This window comes from Zonotrichia leucophrys, chromosome 2, assembly GCF_028769735.1.
Source record: "Zonotrichia leucophrys gambelii isolate GWCS_2022_RI chromosome 2, RI_Zleu_2.0, whole genome shotgun sequence".
Taxonomy (NCBI): domain Eukaryota; kingdom Metazoa; phylum Chordata; class Aves; order Passeriformes; family Passerellidae; genus Zonotrichia; species Zonotrichia leucophrys.
In genome coordinates, this window is record NC_088171.1 from 22,245,146 (window position 1) to 22,271,557 (window position 26,412).

The 26,412-nt window shown below is 41.3% G+C and overlaps 1 protein-coding gene across 1 annotated transcript in view; it reads left to right on the forward strand.

Moving 5' to 3' along the window:
- Positions 1–9,671: 9,671 nt before the first annotated feature.
- NMT2 (N-myristoyltransferase 2) overlaps positions 9,672–26,412 on the forward strand; it is a 31,474-nt gene continuing 14,733 nt past the window's right edge. The window contains exons 1-3 of the mRNA XM_064704215.1: positions 9,672–9,943; positions 18,345–18,480; positions 23,392–23,536. Coding sequence (XP_064560285.1) covers positions 9,834–9,943; positions 18,345–18,480; positions 23,392–23,536 — 391 coding nt within the window. The 5' untranslated portion in view covers positions 9,672–9,833. The remainder of the gene's footprint in view (positions 9,944–18,344; positions 18,481–23,391; positions 23,537–26,412) is intronic.

A 26,412-nucleotide genomic window follows, 5' to 3' on the forward strand; every position in this document is an offset into this window, starting at 1 on the left:
TTGCTTTATTTTCAGTAAATTTCAAGGTTTTCAGAGTCTTGTAATTTTCATATTACTGTAAGTCTTACTTGGGAGCCTGATCTCTAGCCAGGAGTTGAATCCTGATTTCCTAGTTCCCAGGTCAGTGCTCCTTTCCATCCACAAAGCCAGATCACCCTTTGCTTTGGTTCATGTTTGGAAGTGGTATATGTTGTAAAAGGAATCTAAAATATTGTGGAGTGCATTGAATATTGATATCACCGTATTAGCACTAAATTGCATTTTTACTCATTGTGTATGTGGCAGGTCCTTTCCTGTCCTGTTTTGGAATTTTGTACTGACCACCTGTGAATTGGTTTTGGGCTCTGGGTTACTTATTGTCAGTTTGTGCAAGGTCACTGAACAGAAAAGTATGACTTTAAGGGCATAGTATTTATCAGATGTTAGTAAGTGCTGGTAATACAGTGTCACTTATTAATCAGAATGCTGCATAAGTAAACATTCTGAATAAAATTTCTGCATACTAGAATTATTGTGCTATTTAATTTCCAGTTTTCTGTTGTCTTAAATCTGTCATTTTTAATTACATTCTTTTTTTCACATTCCTTTGCAAAGTTTCCATCATTGCTATCTTGTAAAGTGAGATTGTTGCTATTAAATTGCAGTGGTTTGTTTCTTTAATTGTGTTGGTTTTATGTTCGTTTGATGATTTGTGGTTCTAATACAGCAAATATACTTGAACAAACACCATGTCAGTATGTTTGAAATCTTTAAAAGAGCATTTTTTAATTGGTTTGATAGTTTAATTTTGCAAAATACATAGTTTATGAAATGGATTTCTCTATATCCACACCTGGGCCATATGCTAAATGAAGCTAGAAGAGAGTTAATGCAGTTCAGGTAACACGTTAAGATTAAGATTAGAGTATGTTATGCCTAATCTAAAAGTCCAGTGATAAGTTCCATGTTTTAATTTTCAAAAACTTACCGATGCAGATACATCAGTAAAATACAAAGAGATTTTCTCGCTTGTATATTGCACTTGCACAGTGAAGCAAGTACTAATAAAGCTAATAAAACACAGAGAACAAAGTATAACTTGAATAGGTCATGGCATCAGCAGCTCCAAGTCCATGTAGAAGATAACCTAGAAAAGCAATTGTTTTCTTATTTTATGATGGCAGATATTAATATGGAAAAAATGCAAGTTTGTAATGACAAAGCTTACAAAAATAATGAAAATATGTTTGTCTTAAAAAAATACTAGAAACAAATCTTCAAAGTTCAGGTTCAGAGACTTTCTGAAATGTTAGCACTGTTGGGAGTTAATACACTCACTAAGAGTGAATTTGCTTCATGCTTGTCCCTCAGCTCCCACTTTCTTCCTGCTCCAATACTTCCTTCTCAAAGCTTCTTAAACTGTCTGTAAAGCACCTTGACTTACTGTGATAATGACCTCTTACTGCTTGATTAAGTGCTTTGTCCGGGAACCAGCAGCTAAATCCCCTGCAAATACAGGGACAAGAACTGGTCACTGCCTCGGAGCATTTGCAGTCCAACATATTAGACAAATTATACAGACCTGTGGTTCTGATCTGAGATGAACAGATTACAGAGGAAAGCCCAGCTTTTGGAAATGGCTCACAATGCTTTTCTTTGTTACAAGGAGGATTGAGTAGCTTTAGTAGAGTGAATTAAGCACTGTTGCAATACCTTGGCAATATTTTCATTTTCTGCCCTTCATTCTATTCATGAATGCTCTCAGGGACCAATTTTATCTCACTATTCTGAACCAGTATGTTTGAAATTGGTAAGAAACCAAATGTTCTATGCAGGCTTTAGCCTACAGAACAGCACAGGTACAAGTGAGCAAGTGTTGGATGAGATATTTACTCTTACTCTAGCTAGGTCTGTAATTAAGCAAAAAGGCTTTTTTTTTTTTTTTTCTTAACAAGAATTCATCTGGGAATTAAAATTTATTATAAGACAGTAGTCAACTATCAGTAGTCTGTAACTTGGAGCATGGTAGGGTCCATGCAGTACATCCTTGGACTTGGTCAAAAAAGAGCATCTGTTTACCTTTCTAAAATTCATGTGCAACAGATAGGGTTTTCCTGAATCAGTGCTGCCGTTTGGTCTCCAGCATTTGAAATCCAAGTTGTGGTATCTGCCACCTGGTGGTGAACTGCTTCTCCAGACGAGCTGTGTGTGAAGCAGTTTGTCATTTCAATAAAAGCACAGTTAACAACTTCAGTAACACCAGTAACGCCCTGGGCCTGCTGTCAGTGCAATGCACAGATCCTGTCAGCTGAGAGACCTTGCCCAGCCCCTTTGCTGGGGGAGTATCCAACTTACGACATCTCCATTCAAATCAAAATTCATCATCACTGATGGCTCTGTATTCTGCCTTGTGAATAGCACCTTGGGTTTAGAACAAAATAAAATAAAACCAAATTTAACTACTGTTTCCTAAGTTGAGGAAAATAGGAGCAACTCAATTATTCTTTCCTGTTCCTCTGCTAACAGACAGAAAAACTGGCAGGTTCAACACTAATGCTTCATAATGCTAACCTTACTATGTGTATGTGTGTGTGTGTGTGTGTATATATATATATATACACACATAATTTATAATATATATAATATTATGCAATATCATATGCCATGATAGATACATACATACACTATATTTTCATCATATGTGCTATTTTCATTTCCATGCTGTAAAACAATTAGAATTGGAGCTTCAGATGAACAAATAGGCAACTGTCAAGTGCAATTTTCAGAAGAGAGTAGTATTTTTTTATTACATTTACTCATGTAATTCCAGCTGTTAAATTGAGACCAGGTACCATCTTCTTTTTGTCAGTAATAACAGAAAGGGTGTCTAGTTCTTTTCAGCTGTAATCCTCTGGTATCCACAGGTAATTACTTTGCAAACTGTGGCACCTGGTCTATTACCACTTAACTGAAGTATTTCTTGTTTTATTGATGTGCTTTTCTCCTAGGAATGAACAGTGCCAGTTAGTTTATTTGATCATTAAATAGCTATTCTGCCTTAGAAACTTACAGGCACGGGGAAGGAAAATGTGATGACAACAGGGAGGTACAAATGAAATACTTGTTTACAGGTTATTTTTGTAATTTTGTAGAGAAGGACTTTGTGTTCACATGACTAGAAAGACAGACTCCTCAATAAGCCAAACAGAGGAATGCTCCTGACATTTTTATATTATAAAGGGTTGAAATGGTGCTTAAAATAATGCTGTGAGATGAGAAATCCCACTTTCAAAGGAACCACTGGTCCTGCTGCAAGAGAGGTTGGGCATCAAAACAGAAATAATTTATTTAAAGTGGGTCCTGTTACAAGCACTGTTTTTAAAAGGGTTATGTTGATTTAGTGGTTGTAGGAAGATCAAAAAGCCTGGAGATGAGAGAAGCTATAGGCCTTGGCTTTTGTATCCTCTCTCTTTAAGTAATCCCCCTTCTATAAACCCAACTCCCTGATTCTGCTTTCAGTTTTGTGCCATGCTGTGAGGCCACACATCAATGGGACATACAATGTGACACCCTAAGATTAGACTTGTCAGTGAAGCTACTTTTAGTTGTTGGTGAGGGCAAGCTTTCTTTGTACCTATGCTATTTGCTCTAACTTTTATTTAACATCTTGCAACCCTGCATTAAATAATAAAATACAAATGAGAGAAGCAAAACATCATAGCCAGGTTCCCCCAATGAGAAGTGTATTTGTCTTGGCAGATGAATTGGTCTTTCATTCCTTGAAATCCTTGAAAGTACACTTAGATAAGTGTGTGTGCACGCACATGTGCATGGATACACCTTCACATGGATGTACATAAGTGCACTTGATACAAAAGCTGGCTTAAATACCAGTTCCAGCATTTCAACATCAAGCAATAGCCAAGTGAGGGTTGCTCATCCAGACTGACTGGAAAAACTGGCATAAGAGCCCATAAAGGCTTGGATAATTAACTTAATTGTCCTTGTAGTCTGACATTGCAGGGTCAGAACCATGCTGATGCTGAGTTTCTGCTGTACCTCCAACTTCCAAGAGATTTATTCACACTTGCCTTCTAGCCTAGACCTGATGTATAAATTTTGTAATTAAAGCTTATCTAGTTTCTATATTTTAAGTAAGTTACTCTGCAGTTGTTGCACACTTGACAGAGTCTTTTCTTTTGCACAAAGTTGTAAAATTCTGATGGGTAAAATCTTACCATAAAATCTAAAAAAACTCTGAATAGAAATTGAAGAGTTATAATAGAATCTGATTTTCCATGGTCTTCATAGGGAAGATACTATGGCTATGAGACACTTCTTAATTCAGTGTAATTCTCCATGCCATAGGTGTGCATCCTGAACCATGCTGTTAATCTGTTTCTAACCACCCACAAGGCACATCTGTCACAGGAAAGAGTTCTTTTGTGTTTGCGGGTAAAGAACTATCTGAAACAGACAAAAAGAAAACTAAAAACATACATTTTGAGAAAACTATTGAAATGGTCAAGAGATAAAGAATAATTCATGTATCTAGCTCTCTCTTCATTCAGAATGAAGGAAATAAAACCTCCTTTCAAAGAGAAAGAAACAGCAGGCACATTGATAGGGAGAAGTGTAAAAGGCTAGTGGGAGAACTGATTGCAGAGCTGATGGGAGTAAATTGGATTGATTTGGAGATTGGATGGGCAGAAGTAATTGCTGAGTATCAGTCAGGGCTCCTGCAGTACCTGTGTCATCACTGTCTTTATCAAAAAATCTGTCACCACTAATTCTCATTCATATACATAGTTTGAGAAGGGTCTCAGAATAAAAATAGACATAAAAAGGCAAAATAATATTTATAATAATTATTTAATTGTCACTCTTATTATTAGGGTTTTTTTACTTTTTGGAGCTAGAGACCCTAGGATCTGAGGAACTGAGCAGTGCTGGAACAAGTTTGAACCTGTGTTTGATGTAAGTCTTGTATCCTGCTTCCAACAATCATCAAAAACAGATGGTTTGGAAAATTGAAATCTCTACTAGCAATAACAGTCTTTCTATCCTCATCACTCATATCTTTAAGCAAAAAGTTTGTATTTATCATACACTTTTTTAATGCTCTGATTTGTTTTCACTATGCATGTGAATGCCTAACCCTCTTCAGTGCTGCACAGCCCACAGCCCTTGCCAATGCAGACACCAGCATGGAGAAGTTCTGTGCAAAGGTAAGCTGTAAAATAGAAGAGATAAGGTATGAGCTGCATTTGAAAATGGAATTTTAAAAAGCTGAAGGAGAATGCAGCAGAAAGAATGGGATGCTTTGAGAATGCTTGTCCCCACTCTGAGCACTGCAGCCAATACAGGCCATCAGCAAGCAGGCTGTGACAACAGGCAAGTTCCCCAAGCAGGGAATGCAGGGGGGCTGGAAAGAGCTGCAGTGGGTGAGACAAAGATCAGAGCTGTGATCTCACATGGATACAGGTGTGCAACATGTGGGATCACAAGCTCATTTCCTTCCCTAACCATTTCTACTTCTGCTGTTGTTAACTGTAACAAGTATGCAGAGTGTTTTGGTGCATTTTTTATGTTTATTTTCAATCTTATTCTTTTACACTTGCCTCTCATTCAGAATTGAAGAAGATAGTATTTAGGTTTACACCATAAAGTGCAGCCAATTAGAAAAACAATGTGAGGTAGTAGTAGTAGACACTTGAATGAACCAAAGTCTAAATATATTTGTTTACTCAATAATTTTTTTAATGTTAATTAGAAAAATAGGAGAAACACTAAAATAATAACTAATTTTCAAATTGGACCCATTTTGCTTCCAATTTACAAGATTAAAAATGTTTACACCAAGTTGTTACTTGCAATCCAAATCCATTTAAAATTATAAATGCCATGAATATTTCAATGTGGTGTGTAAAGGTAGGAGCAGTCCTATGACTGCAAGAAAATTTTAGATACCTTTCTTCTACAGTGTTTAATAATCAAAACACATAGACTAATCAGGTGATACCAACAGCCTGAATGCTGGATTATATATCACCAGCTCACTGGGATGTAGTTAATGTGTTGCTAGGCAGGTAAACAAGTCTGGGTTATGGCTGGCTGCTTGAGAGAAACAATATCTGTGCCTGGCTGGCTTTATTCAGTCACAGAAGAGCAAGGAGAAGCATGGTACAACCCTGCCCACGTACTGCAGAGTCTCACCTGATGGTTCATCCAGTCCCTGTACTGGGAATTAAGGCTTCCCATTCCCCAGTATTTCTTACTGCCAAGCAGAGATGGCTCCTCCCTCAGTGTCCTGGGGTTCTTGTGAGCTCATGTTGGCCACCAAGATGCCCAAGGTGTTTGAGTGCTTGTAGGGTTTCATTTTGAGCCCTGGAGTTTCCTCTGGGAGTCAGCTAGGAAAAAGTTAAACACAGCAATGACAAAGTCCATTTGTGCATCTGGACCTATGCTCACACATGCATCTGAGGTGGCTCAAAGCATCTCTGAAATGTAGACACAGGTTAATTTTGTGTAGCTATGACAGAACCTTGACTGCCTCTCTTAGGGAGAACTGGGGAGAGACAGAACATGGAAAGAGCCAGAAAGCTGAGATTGAGGGTGGGTCCCCCAGACACTGCTGTGTTCTTTGGTGGCTGGCATTAGTGGGAGCAGCAAGGCAGAGCTAGATCTGAAGATTTGCTTTTCTCTCTTCATTACTTCCAATTTGTTGCCATAGCTGGGTATTTTGTCTGCATCTAGCAGCACACCAAAAGTCACTACTAAAGCTCTAAGGAGACCCATGAAAATACCCAACTGATGAATACTTCATGACATGCTGCAAATATTTTAATTGATTTCATGATATGCCATTTAGTATTAAGTGAAGTGTATTTCCTGCAAAGGAAGTCTATTTTCCTTTGTTAATAATTTTTCAGCTTTTGTGCAAAATGACTGTGCTTTCTTCTTTTCAATCTTCATAAAATAAAAGGCTTTTGCTTTTATCTTCCTTGTACATCTAGGAAGAGGTCTTTTTAATCAATTAAAACCAGTAAGTTTGCATTTTACAAACACAAGCTCTTTACCTGTTGAAGTTGAAACATTTCTGATGGTTTTTGATGGTCTGCTTAGGCTGGTGTGCGTCTGTGGGTTGTGTCTGTGGTACTGGCATGCAGCATTTTGGGGGTTCCTGGATATACCCACATGAACAGCAGATATATTGGAAGTACACATGCCCACAGGGAGCCTTTTTGGGCACTGCAGGTGCCACGTTTGCTGCTGGCTGCCCTGATGTTTCATCCTCCAGTAACTCTCTGTGGCTGAGCATCTGGGGTCATGAAATTCAAAGATACATTTTTTCACCTTGCTGCTCTATTTTCAGAAGACAACTACACATGTGATAGCCAGCATCTATCAAGTAGTGTAACTGTTGAGCAGTGTCTGCAGAGTAAATTTAAATGCTCTGGGAATATGTCTCATAATTTCAGAAATGCAAAGCTACCTCAGAAATCCACAGTGCAGGAGAGGTGCTTAACTCTCACTTTTGGTGAACTTCTCTACTTGTGGTAAAAGCAAAAGTTACATTTTCATGAAATGCAAAGCACAATCCAGTGCTGTGCTTTGACCTTGCAATGGTCAAACTTGGATAATAATCTCAGGATATCAACTGCACTGAGTTTAAGGTTACTCTGCACTTCACATGTGCTACAAAGTAGAGAATAGCAGCCACTGTGCAGCTACAGTCCCCCTTCCAGGAGAATGCCTAGCAGGGCAGCTTGCTGGGAGAAATTCATACTGCCTCTTTAAGTGACAATATGAAATGCAAGAGTCAGGATCTAGGCCCCTTCTACTCCATTTGTCTCAATGAAGTGAGGAAAATTGCGATAAAGGAAAGAAGACAGTGAAATTTACAGCTTCTCCAACGCAGTGATTCAATATAGCTCTTTAGTCATTGACCTACTGTTCTTCACTTCCTCTTACACATTATTATGAGGGGAAAAAATAATTCATAATCACTGGATTAACTTCTCTCCAGGCTACAGGAAAACTTTACAGTTGCTTTTTGTTATTGAAAGCTATTGGGTATTGTGCCTTTGTTTTGAGATTTCCTTTCTCTCCTATGCATTACAACTGAATGAAGGTTTACTCCTACAGATCATTTCAGAGTGGAGTGACACGATAGAAACATTTCCCTCTAAACTACAGCAATGGGCTTGACACTGGGAGGTCATACTTGGCCAAGTGTAAATTACAGATTCCATTTCATGCATTTGAATCACAAGTTCTTGTGGCATCTCACAAGTTGTAAAGGACCAAGTGCAGTGGGACAAAGGGTGGCCCCAGGTAGTGCTGAGATGGAAGGACATTTAGCTTTCTTCTGTTAGGGCAGCAAGATCTTTTACTTGACAGTCACCTGCAAGACACGACAGAGCAAAATATGATGCCACCTCAAATCAAAAAGGGAAAAAAGTAATCCAGATCAAACCTTAAATAGGGCAGAAGCAATAGCTTCCTCACATTACATTGCTTTCACGGGTGCAAAGATAAGGAGAAATTACAACTGATGCACCCTGTTCTTATGTTTTAATGTGGTGTTTGGCAGCACTGTCAAACCAAGAACTCAGAAAATCTGGATCTCATTCAGAAAGCTTGATATAACCCTGGAAATCGTGACAGTTCAAATACTGAACACAAGTTGCTCTTTATTTGTTTTCCTGGTATAAATCATTACCATTCAATTCCAGGTTTTGTAGCATGGAGTTTGTAGAAATACAAACGGCCTTGGGAAAAGTCTAAGTGCTGTGAGTGCCCACCAGCCATAGTGCTGGGATTGCCCTGGTGGCCTCAGCAGCCTCCACCAGCAGCAAATTTTGTTCATAGAGCTTTATTTTTAGTCCTGAAGTTTCCTTTGGAAGTCAGCTAGGAAAAAGTTAAACACAGCAATGACAAAGTCCATTTGTGCATCTGGACCTATGCTCATACATGCATCTGAGGTGGCTCAAAGCATCTCTGAACTGTAGACACAGGTTAATTTTTTGTAGCTATGACAGAACCTTGACTGCCTCTCTTATGGAGAACTGGGGAGAGACAGAACCTGAAAGGCAGAAAGGGGAAAGAGCCAGAAAGCTGAGATTGATGGTGGTGTGGTGGGTTCCCCAGACACTGCTCTGTTCTTTGGTGGCTTACATTAGTGAGAGCAGCAAGGCACAGCTAGATCTGAAGTAATTTATTTGCTTTTCTCTCTTCCGTTCTTCCAATTTGTTGCCACAAGCAGCTGGGTATTTTGTCTACATCTAGCAGCACACCAAGAGTCACTACTAAAGCTCTAAGGAGACCTATGAAAATAACTCGGGCGTCCGAGTGTTTATGGTGCGAGAAGGAAACGCGGGAAGCCGGCAGGACGCGCTGCCGAGGCCCGGCGCTGCAGGCCCAGTCCCAGGGGCTCCGGGCCGGACCCGCCGGGGCTGCGCTCGGCTCTCCCGCGGCTCTGGGGCAGCGCCACGGACGGGATCCCCAGGCCGCACAGGGCCGGCGAAGCAGCGCGGATGCCGGCATGAGGGTGCCAGTGCGGGGCTGGGCCCGGGAGCGCACGGTCCGAGCGTACCGGGCTCGGCAGGGCCGGGCTGGGCAGGGCAGGGCAGGGCAGGGCAGGGCATGGAGCGCTCCCCGCCCGGCCCCGCCCCGGTCCCCGCGGGGTGGCGGGAGCGGCCGGGCAGCCCCGGCGGCCGCCGCCTCCTCGTTCCCCGGCTTTGGCGCGGGGAAGGACCGCAGCTAGAGGGAGCTGCTCCGGACCGCGTCTGCCCGTGCGCCCCGGTTCTTTCACAGGCTCCCCCGCCCCTTCCCTCCCTCCTTCCCCCGTGATGGCGGAGGACAGCGAGTCCGCGGCCAGCCAGCAGAGCCTGGAGCTGGATGACCAGGACACCTGCGGCATAGACGGCGACAATGAGGAGGAGACCGAGCACGCCAAGGGGTAGGGGAGCGCTTGGGGAGCGCGCGTGGCTCGGGGAGGCAGCTCCGTGTCCCCCGCCACGGCAGAGGCCGGGCTGGAGGTGCCCGGGCCGGGCTCCCCTGATGCCCGGCGCGCTCCCTCGGCGGCGCGGGTGTGCTGGGCGCTCCTGCCCGCTGGCGGGCGGCCTGCGCCGCCCGGCCTGGCCCGGCCCGGCTCATCCGCGGCGCCTGCGCCGGGCCGCCGAGCGGCCCCAGCCCGGGCCGCCTCCCGCCGCAGCATGCGGGCGTGGAACGGCCCTGCCGCCCGGCCCGGAGCCCAGCGCCCTTCTGCCCGCAAGGGGAGAGGCGGGAGCCTGGGCCCGGCCCGAGGTGAGGGGGCGGCGGGGCTGGCACTTACCCGCCGGACACCGGCCTTGAAATCGCGCCGTATAAGCGAGGGTAAATCCTGCCTTGTTGTTGGCGCTTTTAGGGCTTGGGGGCGTTTCTGCGTATTTCTGTCCGTCAGGAAGTCCCCTGCAGCGGGGAGATGCCGCCGTGTCCTCCCGGTGGTTCCGGCTGAGCGGCTCCCGCGGGCCGTCCCGCGCCCCTCCGCGCCTACAGCCGCCGCCCGCTCGCTGCGGCCGCGCTGCGCTCCGGGCAGCGCCCGTGCCAGCCTGTCCTGCGGACACTCCTCCTCACCCATTGTCCTCCAGAGGTGTTACCTCCAGATCCGCACGCTGTGGAGAGCAGAGCGCGTGTTTTGGCAGGGCACTAGCCAGGGCAGACGCTGTTGTGTGGTTGTAGTTCCTTCTTCGCTAATCTCGCGTCTCGGATCTTCCCACGCTGAGGATCAGGCGGTGTTTCGGTTGCCTGGGGAGCTGATGGGAGAGGCACCAGCCTGGCTGCGGCCCCTGCCACCCGACCGCTGCTGGGCTGGCTGCGGTATGACTGCGTTCAGGCACGAGGTGCCAAGGTTCTAGCTTGCTCTGAAGGCTTTTGGGGCAGGGGAGTGGGAGGAATATGTTTCCAAAGTCGGCTTTATTTAATTTATTTTTTCTCTTTTTTGAGGGGTTGAAAACGTGATTGCAGAGAAGGCGCTTTGTTGTCGCAGCCAGGAGTGGCTGGAGTAACCTAAAATAGAACTGGGTTAATCTATACAGTGCTACACAAATATCTTCCTCGTGAATTTGTGATTGATCTGCTTGAGAGCTTTCTGTAGGTTACTGATGTTTGAGGATGTACTCTGTTTGTGTCTTCTGCTTCTAGGATTTGGTTGACAACAATCTTAAATGTGGCAAGAGGGACTTTGGAAAGCTGACTTGTCTAGAAGGCAGAAGGGGGAAAACTTTGATGCTTGCTGCTCTGTTATTGAGTTAATGGCACACACTAAAATAATCGTGTTAGAAATAATTACAGTAATATAAATCTGGGATATTAAAAGTGACAAAATAGCGTTTTGTTATTTTGGGGCTTTTATTACATTTGCTTCAGTAAATATGTCACAGTTGGTGATTCCCAAATACGTGAAACTAAAGTCCTAAGAGCAGAGAGTTGTTATTTATTGTTCTTCATAGGAACCGACCTGGCATCCTAGCTGGGATTGTTTAATAGCCAGGTAATGATTCAGGTAGTGATTCATGTAATGATAGCCAGGTTCAGGTTTGATTCAGGTGATGCCTGTCCAGAATTCATTTTGATTGTGTTCCTACTTCAGTTTCCTCTCCTGTCTGTCTGTCTGTCTGTCCGTGTGCGTGCCCGGGCTGTAGCTGCCCTCTGCAGCGTAGCTCTGTGTGTGGCTGTGCTGGGGCTGCTGTGACAGCGAGTGCAGTGTGTAAGGAGCAAGGAGGGAACAAAGAATTGCACTTGGGTGTGCTCTGAGTCACAGCTTGCTGCTCTACTCCAACACGTGTCTCACTGCTCTCTAAGGGACACCAGCTGTAGCCTGTATCGTCCTCTACCCAAAACTTGTCTCTATTGAATATCCCAGATGTATTTTAATGAGTGTTTTTTAGTAAGTTTAGTTAAATTAGTGGTAGATCATTCCAGTAGAAAAAGCCTCTTAAGTATTAGTACCTGCTGCATGAAGTCTCATATTGACTCTTGGATTACTTTATTTTCCTGTAATCTTTGAAAAATCTTGTTTGCTGCTCTTTGTCTGGAGGCTGAAATACTCAAATGAATTCCAGCAGATGAAAGGAAAAATCCCACAGTCGAGCATGCAAGATCTACTCTTGATCTGAGAGATTAACCTATAGTAATAGGAGCCTAATTAATTATTCCCTGTTTTCTCCCTGTCATTGTGTATTAATTCCTGAGGTAACTTTAAAGTTTGCTTCAAGTTTTTAGATTAGATTTTATATGCTCAAGCAATTTATGAGCAGTCCAACTACTTGAGACTATGACTGTGTCAACTGACTTGCTACATTCTGTGTGGTCTCCATTAATGCTGATCAGTATTTAATCTCATTCTATTTTAACTTGCACTTTTTTAGAAAGAGGCAGAATATTGTGTGTCAGTGTCTACTGGATTGCCCTGTAAGTTAAGTTATTTTCAAGATGTTTCTTGACATTTGAAAATAAGTCCTTAGAATATTGCCCACAGGAAAACATGATTTTTAGATACATATGACTTTTCTGTTTTGTTTTGTTTTAAATGTGCAGGGGTTTTTGTGCTTGAGCACTGAATGAGTGCAGCAGAAAATAACCATTTTGTAGCTCTCAACTGTGAAAATGTCTTTGTCCTCTGATTCTGCTCCTGTTTTTTAGAGGCAGGATTATGTATGTTGTGTGACTCATTGCTGTTTTCCTGTTCTGTAGTTTGCTCCTGCTAGACGCATTATGCTGCATTTGTTCTGTGTTGTAATAAAGTGTGATTTACAAAATATCTTTGTTATTGTATATGTAGAAAAAAATGTTGCACCTGGATCTACCCTGCTAAGTCCAGTCTTATAAGGTCTCTCACATTCTAAATAGCTCCTTTTGCTCACTGCCAGAAAGGCCTTGGGCACAAAACATTTAGTAAACACATGAGAAAAAGGTATGACCTTTAAACAACTCCCCCAGTCCTCACAAATTATTTGCTTTGAATGTTTTAGTAGTATACCCCTATAATTATTGCTTAAAAAGGTCAACTTTATAATGAATACTACTTCTAGATTTAAAAAAGAAGCTAATATTTTTAGGGTTGTGGAAGCATGCTTGGTTTTAGCAGGTGGGTTTTACGGCTCAGAGTACAGATTACAGACCTGAAGGGTGAAGCAGAGGAAACATGCAGATCTGAGGAATAGTCTTGGGTTAGGGTTTCAGGTATTGCTGCTAGGTTTTCATGCTAAAAACCTTGCATTCTCAAGTATTGAAATGTATACAAATGAAATCTTCATGCAGAGAGATTCTTTGTAAGGACAGTTTGTTAGCAAGTGGAATTTGAAGGGCACAGACCCTCTGGTCAAGACCTTTCTATATTGTCTTTGGAGTGGTGGTTTTTCACAGCAATGAGAAAGCTCTTTGCACCTAAGCCTCCATTTTCTTTATGAACCAATGACAGCCCTAGTATAAATAATACTGCTTTAAAATTATTTGAAGTCTTACCCATATACATGAGACCTGATTTTTGTGATCAAAAAGATCTGTATAACATCTTCAGAAATGCAGCTTTGCAGCTTCACTTAACTCACAGAGAGAGAAGTACTGTGAAGGCAAGAACCCTGCACAGGCCTTTGCAGTTTAAAAATAAACATCTGAAGTACATGTTTGGTTTTATATTTGAGAAATTGCTAACTGAAAATTACCATTCCGTGTAACATAAAACAGATGTTGACATTACAAAAGTCTGTTTCTGCTAAAGCAGAATTTAGTGTTCAAAAAGGAAATGAAAATAATGGTGACAATTAGTCAGTGATAAAGATAATCTCAAACCAAGGGAACCAAAACAGTTTGACCACCTGAACAGGATAATTGTCATGCTCCTGTGGATTTTTCTGTCTTGGCTTTTCTATGGATTTGCTCTGAGCCTCATAAAGTAAGTTCCTCCACCCTTGCCACACTTCTCCCCAAATGCACTAAGTATTCCCATTTTTCAGTTTAGAAAAACCCAATCCAACCAAAACACCACCACATGCAGGGAGAAGCAAAAGTATTTTTTCCCACATCTATGCAAAACACCAGATGTGTGTACATAAGTGGAAAGGTATGTGGGTGGGATCATGGGCTTGCATTTGTGACTTGCAGACAAAATCATCAATCTGTAGGCCTAAGTGACTATCTCGGAGTCCTATCCACAGCCTGTTTGTGGGGCAAGGTTAAGTCATTCTGGGGGAGAATAAGGTCTTTTGATCCTTTTCCTGGCTCAACTGAATTTTGATTTGCATGTCACTTTTGTGCTGGCCTCACCTTTTTCTTATTCATCAGACTGACAAAATTGTCATTGTGGGTGCAGTTAAAAATATCTTCGACTGTGCCTGTGCTTACATATAGCTGAACCTCGGTGTACAGACTTGCCCTCCTGTCTTTAAAGTCCTCCTGGTATAAGTTTGTCTCCACTAGACTGACATAGTCAATACAGAAGTCTAACATTGAATGGTTTTCTTTGCATAATCTGTTGTGGTCTGTGTGGCAGGCTGCGCTGGGGCAGATGTGTTGATCTGATGTGTGAAAAGGTCGGGTTTCCTGACCTGCCAGCTTGTCATGGCAGCACCCTGAGCTCTGTATTGTTTTTCTGCTTCCCACATAGGACCTGAGCTCAGACTTGTGTCTTTTTACAGGTGCAGAGTAGCTTGGAAAAAGAGGTTTCATGCTTAAAGGTCAACTTTCATAAAAATGGGAAACTTTTTTCCTCCCAGCTTCTAAGTGTGAGATATAATTCAGCGTGTCATCATATAGATGTATCTGACCAGCCAGAGGAGAATTCAGATCTTAGTCAGCACACAAGAATGTCAGAGGAAAACTTTTAATAGGAGCCTTTGGTTTCAGTGTTGTTACCTTTGCATATCCTTTGTGCTGTCAAGTTCAGCATAATTGCTACAAGTTGAGCAACCAAGTTCCTCCCTTCCCAGCCATTCTCACTCCCAGTTTTAGAGCCTTTCTGTTCAAGGCAGAGCATGAGAAGGACAACAAATCCTGAGGTGTTTTTGTTCTGCTTCTGCCCTGATTTGCTTGGTATCTCTGGCTATAACTTGTGTTGGACAAACCTGTTTACTGAGTAGAAGTTTCTGTGTGCTGCCTGCTGCCAAATATCTGGGTTGCAGGCGTGCCTAAATAGTAGGATGAGTAGAACTCTATTTAAATCCTCTTTTTACATTGTGTGGACTGTAACAGTAAAAAATAAACTGACCCAAGCAGGAGACTGCATAAACAACTGCTCAGAATGATCCCTGGATAACCTGTCAGACAAAGATACCAGTATTTATTTTGCAACAGACAGTGTGAAAGATTTAAACCTGAAGGTCATAAACCAAGGACTGGGATTTTGGAAGATTAAAAAAAAAAATTAAAAACTAGTAGTGTAGTTTTAAATGCCACATATATTTTACAGCAGTTTACTTCTGTCTTCCTTCTTTCCCTGCTGAAGACTATACATTTCTAAATGAAAAAAGATCTTGAATTGGTCAAAGTACAAACTACGATTGTCCTGGTAAAAGTACGGTTTGACTGGGGATAACATTAGTAAAAAGCTTGGCAAAGCTGATTTTTCTCCATTGCTGCCAAGCTTTTTTTTTAGCTCAATTGTTCATTATTTCACCAAACTAAATAAAACATTGACCCTCAGGTAATCCTAGTGAGCAAAATTCCCCTGTGGTGTATGTGACACTGGATCATCCTGAAAGACAAGAAGACAAGTGAGCTGCACTGGTGCAGTTTGGGGCTCGGTGCCTGCTCAGGGTGTCTGTTAAGAGCAGAGTTTGCTGAAACTCCAAATAGCCTGGTGCTCAGCACACAAACCCTTGGGAGCCAGCTCAGAGACACAGAGGCATCATTTGTTTGCTATATGTGAGGCGTTACAGGGAAAGACAAGTTTGTGGACAGTTGCAGAAAGAAAAAGAAATCCTTCCTTAAATGAATCTCAGCAAAGGTGAAATCACTTCCCCTGGTATTTTTATCTCAGTTTTGCCAGATAGAGGTGGTGAAGTCCTAGGCCTTGTACACATGTGTGAGCTTTTACTGTTTTGTATTTATAACCACTTGCCAGTCTTTTGGGTCTGTTCTGTGTTTAAATTCTGTACAAAATGTCAGCTTGATATACTGACCTTCAGATAGATTTACATTTTATTCTTTTAAATGAGTTGACACTGTGCTGCCCCGGTGGCCAAGGAAGGCAATGGCACCCTGGCTTGTGTCAGACAGTGTGGCCAGCAGGACCAGGACAGTGATCATACCCTTGTACTTGGACTGGTGAAGCCACACCTTGAATCTGCTTTGAGCCCTTCCCTGGCCTCAAAACCAGAGCTGGAGCATATCCAGAGAAGGGCAGCAAAGCTGGTGAAGGGGCTGAAGAATAAGTCCTGTGAGGAGTGGCTGAGGGAAGTGGTGTTGTTTAGCCCAAAGCAAAGGAGGTTCAGGGGGGATCTTACTACTCTTCAACTCCCTGAAAGAAGGTTTTAGCCAAGTGAGGGTCGGCTTCTTCTCCCAGGTGACAAATGACAGGACAAAAGAAAATGGCCTTAACTTGGATCAGGGGAGATTTAGATTGAATGTGCTGAAAAATCTCTTCACCAAAGGGATTGTTGAGTATTGGTAAAGGTTCCCCAGGGAAGTGGCTGAGTCACCATCCTTGGGGGTATTGAAAACGTGTAGAAGTGGCACTGAGGGATAGATATCGTTTAGTGGTGGACTTGGGTTAATGCTGGGCTCAATGATCTTAAAGGAGTTTTCCAGCCTGAGTGCTGTGATTCAATGAAATCATGATTCATTGTGGATTCATGTAGGTGATCTGGCAGTATGCTTATTCTGCAGCAAAAGATTGTCTCCCTGCATCACTTACACAAGTCCATCTTTTGCTTCTGCAGCCTTCTAGTAAATGCTTTAAATTCTCTTACCTCTCCAGTGTGTTTGGTGTGCTCTGCTGTTGTCCATTGAGTTGCAGCTTGGTCCTGTTCTAGAGGCTGTGGCATTTACAGAACTTTCATTCTGGGAGCATAGCCCAGTGTAACCTTGAATGTTAAGAACTTCTTGAGATTGATCTTTCACTACAGACTATTCTGAAGTACAGTAAAGATCTCACAAAAATCAGTCTTTGCTTAGTTGCATTGTTTGCTTAATTGCAAGCTTTGGGCCTCCCAACTAGAGGGAGGGTGTTTACTTGACAATACCAGCTCAGGCAAGGTACAGATGCTAAGACTTGTCATCATAATCTTGAAAGTGAGCATGTTACAGCAAATAATATATCCCTTGCAAATATGTTGATCGTAATAACTTTAGTTATGTTCTTCTGAGTTTTCTTTCTTGTTGTTTGTCGGTATGATACATGGGGTTTTTTCCCCCTCCAGGATTAAAAGAAACAATTGTTTGTTGCGTTGACTTTTTTCTTTTTCAGTGAAAAACACCGAAGCCCCCCAAACTCTGATATCTGTCTTCAGTTCCATTATGTGCATATGGCTTTGCTGAGAGATTAGCCTCTTGAAGACAGTTTAGTGTTAATTGACTCATTGCCTCCGTATTTTCATTTTGTCTGAGAGTTGCTAACACATCCCACACTTTGCAAATTCTGATCTAATCTTGATTCTATATCTTGATTGTTTTTAAAATAAAAATCTCCTTTAAGAATAATTTAAGTTATCAATAGTCAAAATATATCAGAATCCTCAAGTGTAATTTTTACTTTGTTGCTGGGGCTTTTAAATTAAAGTTGACCCTATTGTGCTTATTGTTTTAAAGCACAAATATTTGGTTAGCTTAATGTTGTCTCTTACTGGGATTTCAGCAAGACTTTCATTGCAGCTTAAGTTAGGAACAAAATTTCCGGAAAACAGAATATTTCATCTGGATTCTTCTCAAATTCAGATGTGTCTTGTGGTTAAGGATGAAGGAGAAAAAGTGTTTGGGCACTAATAGTTACTGAGTTTCCAAGGAGGTTACTTTCCTCTGTTCACATACTTTCTTGTGTTCCTCCGAACTGTTGAATTTGGTCATTTTGTTTTTGTGCTGGGTAAAAGTCTGGAGAAGAGCACTGGTTTCTATAAAGTGTCACAATTTGACATGAATATGTCAAAATGCCTGGTTGTGCTAGTGTCAGAGTATAAAACAAATGAGACAGCACTTGCAAGAAGTTTTTCATCAATGCTCTCAGTTCCCTCCTTCCTTGCTTTTTTTCCGCTGCTTTTTCTTTACATTCAAAGAGCTGATAGATTTTTCATATCAAAATGCTGGCTTTTCCATATTTTACTTTTTTTAAAATTTAAGGCTCAGTGGTATTGATTTTTCTTATTGCACATTCTTTGCATCTCTGGCAGAAGTCCTGGAGGGGATTTGGGAGCGAAGAAGAAGAAAAAGAAGCAGAAGAGAAAAAAGGAGAAACCAAATTCTGGAGGCACCAAATCAGATTCTGCATCTGACTCCCAGGAAATTAAAATTCAACAACCTTCAAAAGTGAGAGCCTGGTTCTGTTTTAATTTGTGCGTGCTTTCTAATTTAATTTTAATTTGCATGTCACTTGTTGTTAAAGTGAGTTGGTAGTTCTGCCTTAGTGTGTGAAATTAAGCAAATGGTTCCTGTCCTGAATAGAGAGAAGCAAGCCAAGACCTGGTGTTTCAGAGGTGCTATTGCCACCACAGTGGTGTACTGTGAGAAGTGCAGAGGAGTTTTGTCTTTCTCTTTGAGCAGTTAGAGCTTGGGCTAGTGACAGCCTCATTGCATAGAATCATAATCTGTGATATAATGCTTTTAAATAGATTTTGCATTTGATGAATTGCCTTAAGTTTTTAGCCACCATCTAACTTGGCTTAGTGCAGTTTTGGTCACTTGTGCAGCACGAAGCTCTCTCAGCAGCAGCACCAGGAGGGAAGGTGGGGCTGCTGTGCTAACCAGAGTCTCTTTAGGGCTAGCAAGCAACGTGTATTTGTACATAAAATGCATTAATCTTAAATATGGAGATAAGGGCTGAAGAAAAATTTTGCTTTCAGAAAGCCTCCACTATAATTAAGAATGCAAAATTGCTTGTGGGAACGTACAGTCCTTGTGGATTTTCTGATAAAATAGCATTGTCTGTGTGTGCTTTTGTCTATCTATGTTCTGAATGAGAAGTGAATAACATGGTGTGGTGCCTTTTTAACATACAGCTTTTATCCCAAGAGAAATCTGAGTGCAAGAACTAAAGTTTGTAAAACTAAGAAAGTTTATGGACTGTTGAGCATATTGAGGTAGTTATATTTGCTTTATCTGATTATTGTGGAGAATTTTACACCATTATACCAACAGGAGTCTTTGTCCTGTAAGATTTGTCAAGTACATTGGGGCTAGCAACTAATTATTTTATGGGGAAAAGATTATGTTCTGGCTCATTAGCATAGTGATAGATTTTTGTGTTGTCCCTTTAGATCTTTTCCATGTTACCCTGATTGCTTTGCACAGGCACATTTGGCACAGGGGACACTTTATAATATGTAGAGAGATCTTAAGTACTTTGCCACATGTTTTGATACTGTCTTTCTGTAAAACATGTCATGAACTGCTAATACAGGAAGGCTGTTGGCAAATGATGCACAAGTAACCTCACACTCTTAGAACTGGCATGAGGTAAATTTTTGTGTTAACATAAAGGCATAGTTCATTGCTACAGTATCCTATGAGTTTCTTGATTTTCTGCCGACTAGGTTATTGTTCCATGTGTTGCCTCTAATTACATTTAAAGAAAGCTACTTTATAGCTTTTTGCCTGCAAGATTTTAGTCCTGCACCTTGCAGTCTTGCACACCATTTCTCTGATGTAATGTGTGGTGCAAATGTGGAAGCCTAGCCTTGTTCCAAGTTGTGTGCTTAGGGTGGCACTGTTCATGATTATTTTACTGACACAAGTTTAGTCGGTTCATTAGTAACTCACAAAATTTTCTATTTTATTGGCATGAAGAAGTTCTTATATAAGATTTTCTTTCAAGCTCTAGGCAGCTAAACCACTTTACTCTTCTTTTGTGGCTTTCACTTTTCTCTAGTTACAAATGCATCAACATCGCCTGGGGGGTTATTGTGCCTTCGCTGCTGTGTTGCAGGTCTGTCCTAGACAACTATTCTGTTACAGATTTTTTGAAAGCATCTTAGACTGCTGATCTGGTTCTGTGTGGAAAAGTAAATTTATTTTTTCTGCTACTCAAGTAATACTTAAATTTTGTATTCATGTGCTGTATGAAATTTAATACAGAAAACAGGCTTCTAGTGTTTGCTTGCTCTTGGTTGAAAAGAATATATTTTAGGGGAGAATGACATTGTAGACCTTACCTGTATGCAAGATCATCAGGCAGAACTCAGTGGGGCTCATTGAAAAGGATTTTGAAAAAGAATTTTGAGATCATGTGAGTTTATAAACAGATCTGTCAGTTTGGGGATGAGTAAAGCAGAACAGTGAGTCTCCTTGGCTTCTGCCTTCCTCATGTGTGGTGGTAGTGATAGCAGACCTTTTGAACTCTGGTGTGAGTGTAGTCATAGCAGTAAAGGATTGTTAGCATTGTATTCTTAGAGTGACCTTGAGGACACTTCACTGCCCATCTCATAAGACTTCAAGACTTCCATCTCTCCCTTTTACAAGTTCCAGTGATGTGGGCTGTCCACACTGACGCAAAGAAAGCTTTCCATATCTGCAGTCTCATCAGTCATTATTCTAGCCACTGGTGGCCTACACAACCTAGTCACAGAATAATAGATTGGAAGGGACATCTGAAGGGTTTTTTGACCAACCTGCTGCTTGGAGCAAGGCCAGCTAGATCAGGTTGCTTGGTCTCCAAGGATGGAGACTCCACAATCTTTGTGAGTAACTTATTCCGGTGTTTGACTACAGTTTTCAGTTAAAAAAAAAAGTAATTCCTTATATCTAAATGGATTTTGCTGGTTTGCAAGTTGTTTCCTTTGTTTCTTGTCCTATCACTCTGTTCCTCTGAAAAGATTTGGCTCAGCTTTCTCTATACCCTGCCATTAGGCAGTAATAAGATTTCTCCTACTCCCTCAACGTTCTATTCTTAAGGCTGAACAAACCAAGGTCTCTCATCCTCTTCTCCTTGTGTGTGATGTACCTCGGCCCCCATTTATCTTGGTGGCCTCACAGAACTCATAGCAGTCTGTCAATGTTCTCCCTGTAATGGAGAACCCCAACTGCAAGGTGTGACCTCAGGGATGCCAGATAAAGGGGAAGCCTTCCTGGCCATCTCACTGGTACTGCCTAGTATGCAGCTGTCCTGTGCTGGCCAGCAGTCTGCTGGCTCATGTCCAGCCCTCTGCCCACCTGAACCTCCAAGTTTTTTTCTGCAAGCTGCTTCCTAGCCAGTCCATGCTGGCTTTGCATGGGCTTTTTCTATCCCAGATGGAGGACTTTGTATTTGCCTTTGTCAAACTTGATTAAGTTTCTTTTTCCAGCTTGTCAGAGTAGCTTTGAATAGCTGCTCTGTGGTTCAGCATATCAACAATTCTAGAAATTCTTCTTCTAGGTATCATCTGTGCACTTGCAGAGAAAGTACTCTTTGTCAAGTCCAGATCATTAAACAGAGTTGACTCCTGAGTCCTCCCCCTTGCATTCTTGAAAACAGGGATGACATTTCCCTTAATCCATTTATAGGAAACTTCCACCAATCGCTATTTTAAACTTAATAGATGTTAGTTGCACTAACATCAGCCAGCTCCCTTAGCATCCTTACATGCATTTGGTCTGTTTTCAGGGACCTATGCATGATTAGTTTGCTCAGCAGTCCCTGACTTTCTCTCAGACTGCTGCAGTGCACAGGGACATCCAAGGCCTGAGGTCATCAACAAAGCTGAGGCAAAACCGTCATTTCCTACCTCAGCCCCATTGCACGACAGGGCTGTCTTTGCTGTGAAGAGATATTTGCCCTAAACTGAAATTAAACAAAAGAGCTGGTTTTTGTTTTTCTAATTCACATGAAGTTCTCTGCAGGTTTTCCTTGCTTTCTATTGAAGGAAAACAAAAAGTGTTAAAAGTAAACTTCTTAGTCAGGCTGATCTCTGGGTGTTTTGAAGTGAAAGGAATTCCCCCTGATGTCCCTATCCATGATCTATTTAGTACCTGAACATTAATGGGTTACTTACTATTATGGTAGGAAGATCTTTCTTAGGAACTTTTTTTTTGATTTTCTGCTTTTTTAATGTAGAAGACATATTATAGACTTTAAATAAATATACAGAATAAATTACAGTGTGTCAGCATTTATGTATGATTTCATGATGTACTGATGAGACTTCAGAATTTATCTAGTGGCATTAGTAATTTATGTCTCTGTTATCCTGATCTAGAAATAAAGTAGGCTTTTTAGGCTGGAACAGCAACAACTTTGTTGTTCTAAAGTGTATAAACATGTTAATTCACAGTTACTCAGCTGACAGGTGTTTAAGGCACACTTGCATGTGAAATATGCAATACTTGAACATTAGGCATTTTGTTTCATTAATTTAGATAATGAAAGTGTTTATTGTAAATAGTAAATGATGGGCTGCTTGAGCTCCAGGCACAAAGTTTTGCTCTTTTTGTGATTGAGGATACTAGAGGCTGATCAATTTAAGCTTCATTATTAAGCTTCATTATTACATTTATTTTATGGTGGTTTTTCAACTTATGAATCCTAGAAAGAAAGTGAAATATGGAAATAGTAGTCCTTTGCTATTCAGTAAAAAAAACCAAAAAAACAGTCTGGCTTGAAATCTCTGTGCAGAATTGCTTAAAATTTTCCAGTACATTTGAGACTTCTTTCAGATGCATTATTGCACTGCAGTCTAGGGAAACCTGAGCACAAGCATGCTGTTGGTATGCCTCAGAACAGGACTTACCACTAGGAAGATAACAAAACAAAGAGATTTAAAAAGAGAGAGGGAAAAATCCCTTTAGATTTAGAGGCCTGTTACCATTATTCTGCTGTACTGTCCTTTGCAGGAAAAATTCTTATTCCTGTTACATTTTCATAGAGTGATCAAAACCTCCATGTGTACCAATGGTACCTTTATTGTTAAATACCTAAACTGATCCTTTTTTGTATTTTATTGTGTTTTACCGGGAGAACAGGGACTGTAAGAGGCATTTTTTATTGTGATACAGTATTCTGTCTTAATGCTGCTGTATTTGTGTTTAAAATGTTCATGTTTCTTGGTTAAGTGCAAGTACTGCTGACAACTATTTTGTTCATTTGTTGCCCACCTTTTTTCCACCCTCCAGTCTACAAACATGCCTGAAATAACCATGATGAGAAGAGTATCTGTAAGAATAGGTAACAGTAAAAGAACATCTTTGTACAGCTATTCACAAAGTAAATGTACTCAATAAGCTTCCTGTTCTGTTTGTCTGTTTGTGCAGAATCCAGCCATTCCAATGCAGAAGCTTCAAGACATCCAGAGAGCAATGGAGCTGCTCTCTGCATGCCAAGGCCCAGCAAAGAATATTGATGAGGCTGCCAAACGTAAATACCAGTTTTGGGATACACAACCTGTTCCTAAACTTAGTAAGTTTAACCGGAACTGTGTGAAAGAGCTGTCTTATGATCACTAAAGAAATGTTGTGCTAGCTCTGTGACATGTTCTCTAAAATGGGTATAAAGTTGGACTCTGTGTGGTAGGTATCCTTTGTCTTTTGTGTAGTTTATGTGCAGTTCTTGATGTTTTCCAGGGAAGTGGTTGTCTTCCCCCCAGATAATGTGCAAGATACAGTGTTAATAAGTCTCATTCTGATGTCCTCTGGAAAAATGGATAATGCTATTGAGATAGCATTCTTCTGTATATTTTAGGTCTGAAATATTGAACAATAGAACATAGAAGTCTTTTTCACTTTAGGAGAAGTAAGAACTCTTAAGTGGTGACAAAGAGTAAACTTTAATTTTTTTATTAGTAGTATTTGTTTTGTTTGTTTATTTGTATTTCCTTAACTTTTTTTCAATAAATGGATTTGCTGTCACAGAAGCAATGACTCTCCTGCCATAGGTTGCACTGTTTTCATACAGCTTTAAGTAGACAGTGGCACTTGTCTGATACACAGCCTCTTTCTCTGCTGTGTGTTCATGTTCTCCTCCACAATGTACACTACCTTGAAGACATGCTTTCTCAGATTCTGCTCTCTGTTCTTTTTTCCAAGTGAGATAATGAGGTGATCTCTCCTTGCCTTTAAATTTATAATGAATTTGTCAAATTATTTTTATGTTGATCTGATCCCTGATAGCGCAGTTGGTAAATCTCGTTGTTGGAGGAAGTAGTTGCTGACTATCTTGTGTTTTCTGTTTTGCTTTCTGAACCTTCTTTTTCTGCTTTCATTATCTTCAAGAGAAGCATTTACAGCTTTTCAGTGTGAACATATCTTGGGGTCCCCACAGGTAAAACATTCTCAGCACAGTAACTGGTGCTGCTCTATCCTATAGATTTCTCTCCATTGCACTGGAGACTGGTATAGAATAAGCAGAAATAAGGTAGAGTCTAAAGCACAAGAGCACTCTGCTCACTCTCTCTCCACAGGCAGCTTTTCACATTAATCCATGGCTATAGCTTAATCTGCATCAGTCTCATTTCTTCCTGACTTTTCTTGCATAGAGAAGTCCAGAGCAGAGCCCCTGGATACAGTATTTTCCTCTGGATTGAATTGAATTGAACTGACCTGCCATGGCTTTTCTCTGTACAAATTCTATCCAAATACCTGCATAAAGTAATGGTAGTAATCATCACCAGCAATCCAGCCTAAGTGGAGAAAGACCCTAGCCAAAATCAGTTAAAGGGTAAATCAAAAAAGGCTCTGGCCATAATCAAGGTTTTCCGGAGCTAGTTCAGGTGTCTGTGCAGTAATGCAGGAGTTCAGTTCAGGCTAATCAATGTATCCTTCAGCACTTAGAGGGGAGAGTCTGTCACTTGCCAGTCTAAAAAGGCCCATACAGTGGCTCAGAAAATGATTTGTTAGTTGCTCAGTAGAAATATGTTTCATTGAGTTTGGTCAGTGAGGTTTTGTCCAACAGTCCCTATGAATTTCTTCTTAATCCCACAGATTTTTTAGACTTTTCTTTATCTGCTGAATGAACAGATTGGGAAGTCATCACTAGTTGATATGTGTTATGTGTTTAGATGAAAAACAATATTTACCAATTCAAGAAAATGTTGTCAGGATCTTTGCATTAAACTCACTTCAGAATCCTCTGGCCTTCAAGTTAAAATTATTAGCAATAGGTCGTTGAGTTATGCCAAATCTGCCATTTAGTGGCAGTAATGTTTGAGCTGTTGGTACTTTTTAGAGTTTGCTTAAAAATGCTAATAATTATGACCTTCCAAATTGGATGGCAGGCCATAACTATTAGTCAGGATTGTGCATCATGTGGAAAAATTCATACTCAAAGGAAAATTGACTGTCTAGTTTGATGATGGCTGATGATAAGGTTGAGAGTTTATGGGTAAGAATCAGGGGGAAGGCCAACAGGGCAGATACCATGGTGTGAGTCAGTTCTAGACCTCTGAGCCAGGATGAAGAGGCAAATGAAATATTCTTTAAACATCTGGCAGAAGTCTCACAATCACTAGCCATTGTTCTCATTGAGACTTTAATGTATGTAGGATTTACTGCAATTATAAGAGTGACTTAATTATAGATTCTTAATTATAGATTCTAGATAGCAACATTCCTACTATATTCAACTCACGTTGCACGCAGGCAGAGAGTTGTTTACATGCTACTGTGTTCAAAGGTGCCTGTTAAAAATTCCCCTTGAGCCCAGTGACATACATTGAGTCCCTTGCATTTCTCAGCAGGCAGGGGCTGAGCTTTGAGGAGTGGAGGATGTCAGTGCAGGCCTCATGCTCAGCAAGTCTTCAGAGCATCACAGCCTGCAGGGTATGCAAGAGATCCCTCTCAGAGGGAGCAGCTGGTGCAGCCCACTGTGGTCCAGGGCACTGTAAAGGGTCTCACTTAGGGCCACTCTTCATAGGATTGTCAGATAATTGGCTTTAATCATCAGTCAGTTTCCTTCCTGGTGGTAACCCACATTGGTAACTGCTTTTTGAAAAAGAGAAGTTGAAAAATCCCATCCAGTAATCATGGTACCATTTCACTTGGGCTACAGTTCAGGTAAATGGTGTTCCAAGGCTGTCAGGGAATAGCTGGTTATTAGGGAATAACTGATTATCCCTTGTTCCCCACCTTGTTCAGGCAAATGATGATCCTGATACAGTCAGTGTCACTCCCACCTTTACTGCGCAGGAGCTCCTGTTAACAGTCAAGGGACATTTCACTGCCCAGCTGGTTTGGTCAAGGCTTACTGGGAGCTCCTGAGATCTTAGAGCAGGCCCAAGGATAGATGGAGAGAAGCATCACCAAAGGGACTGCAAGGATGCTGAGGTTATGCAGGGAGAA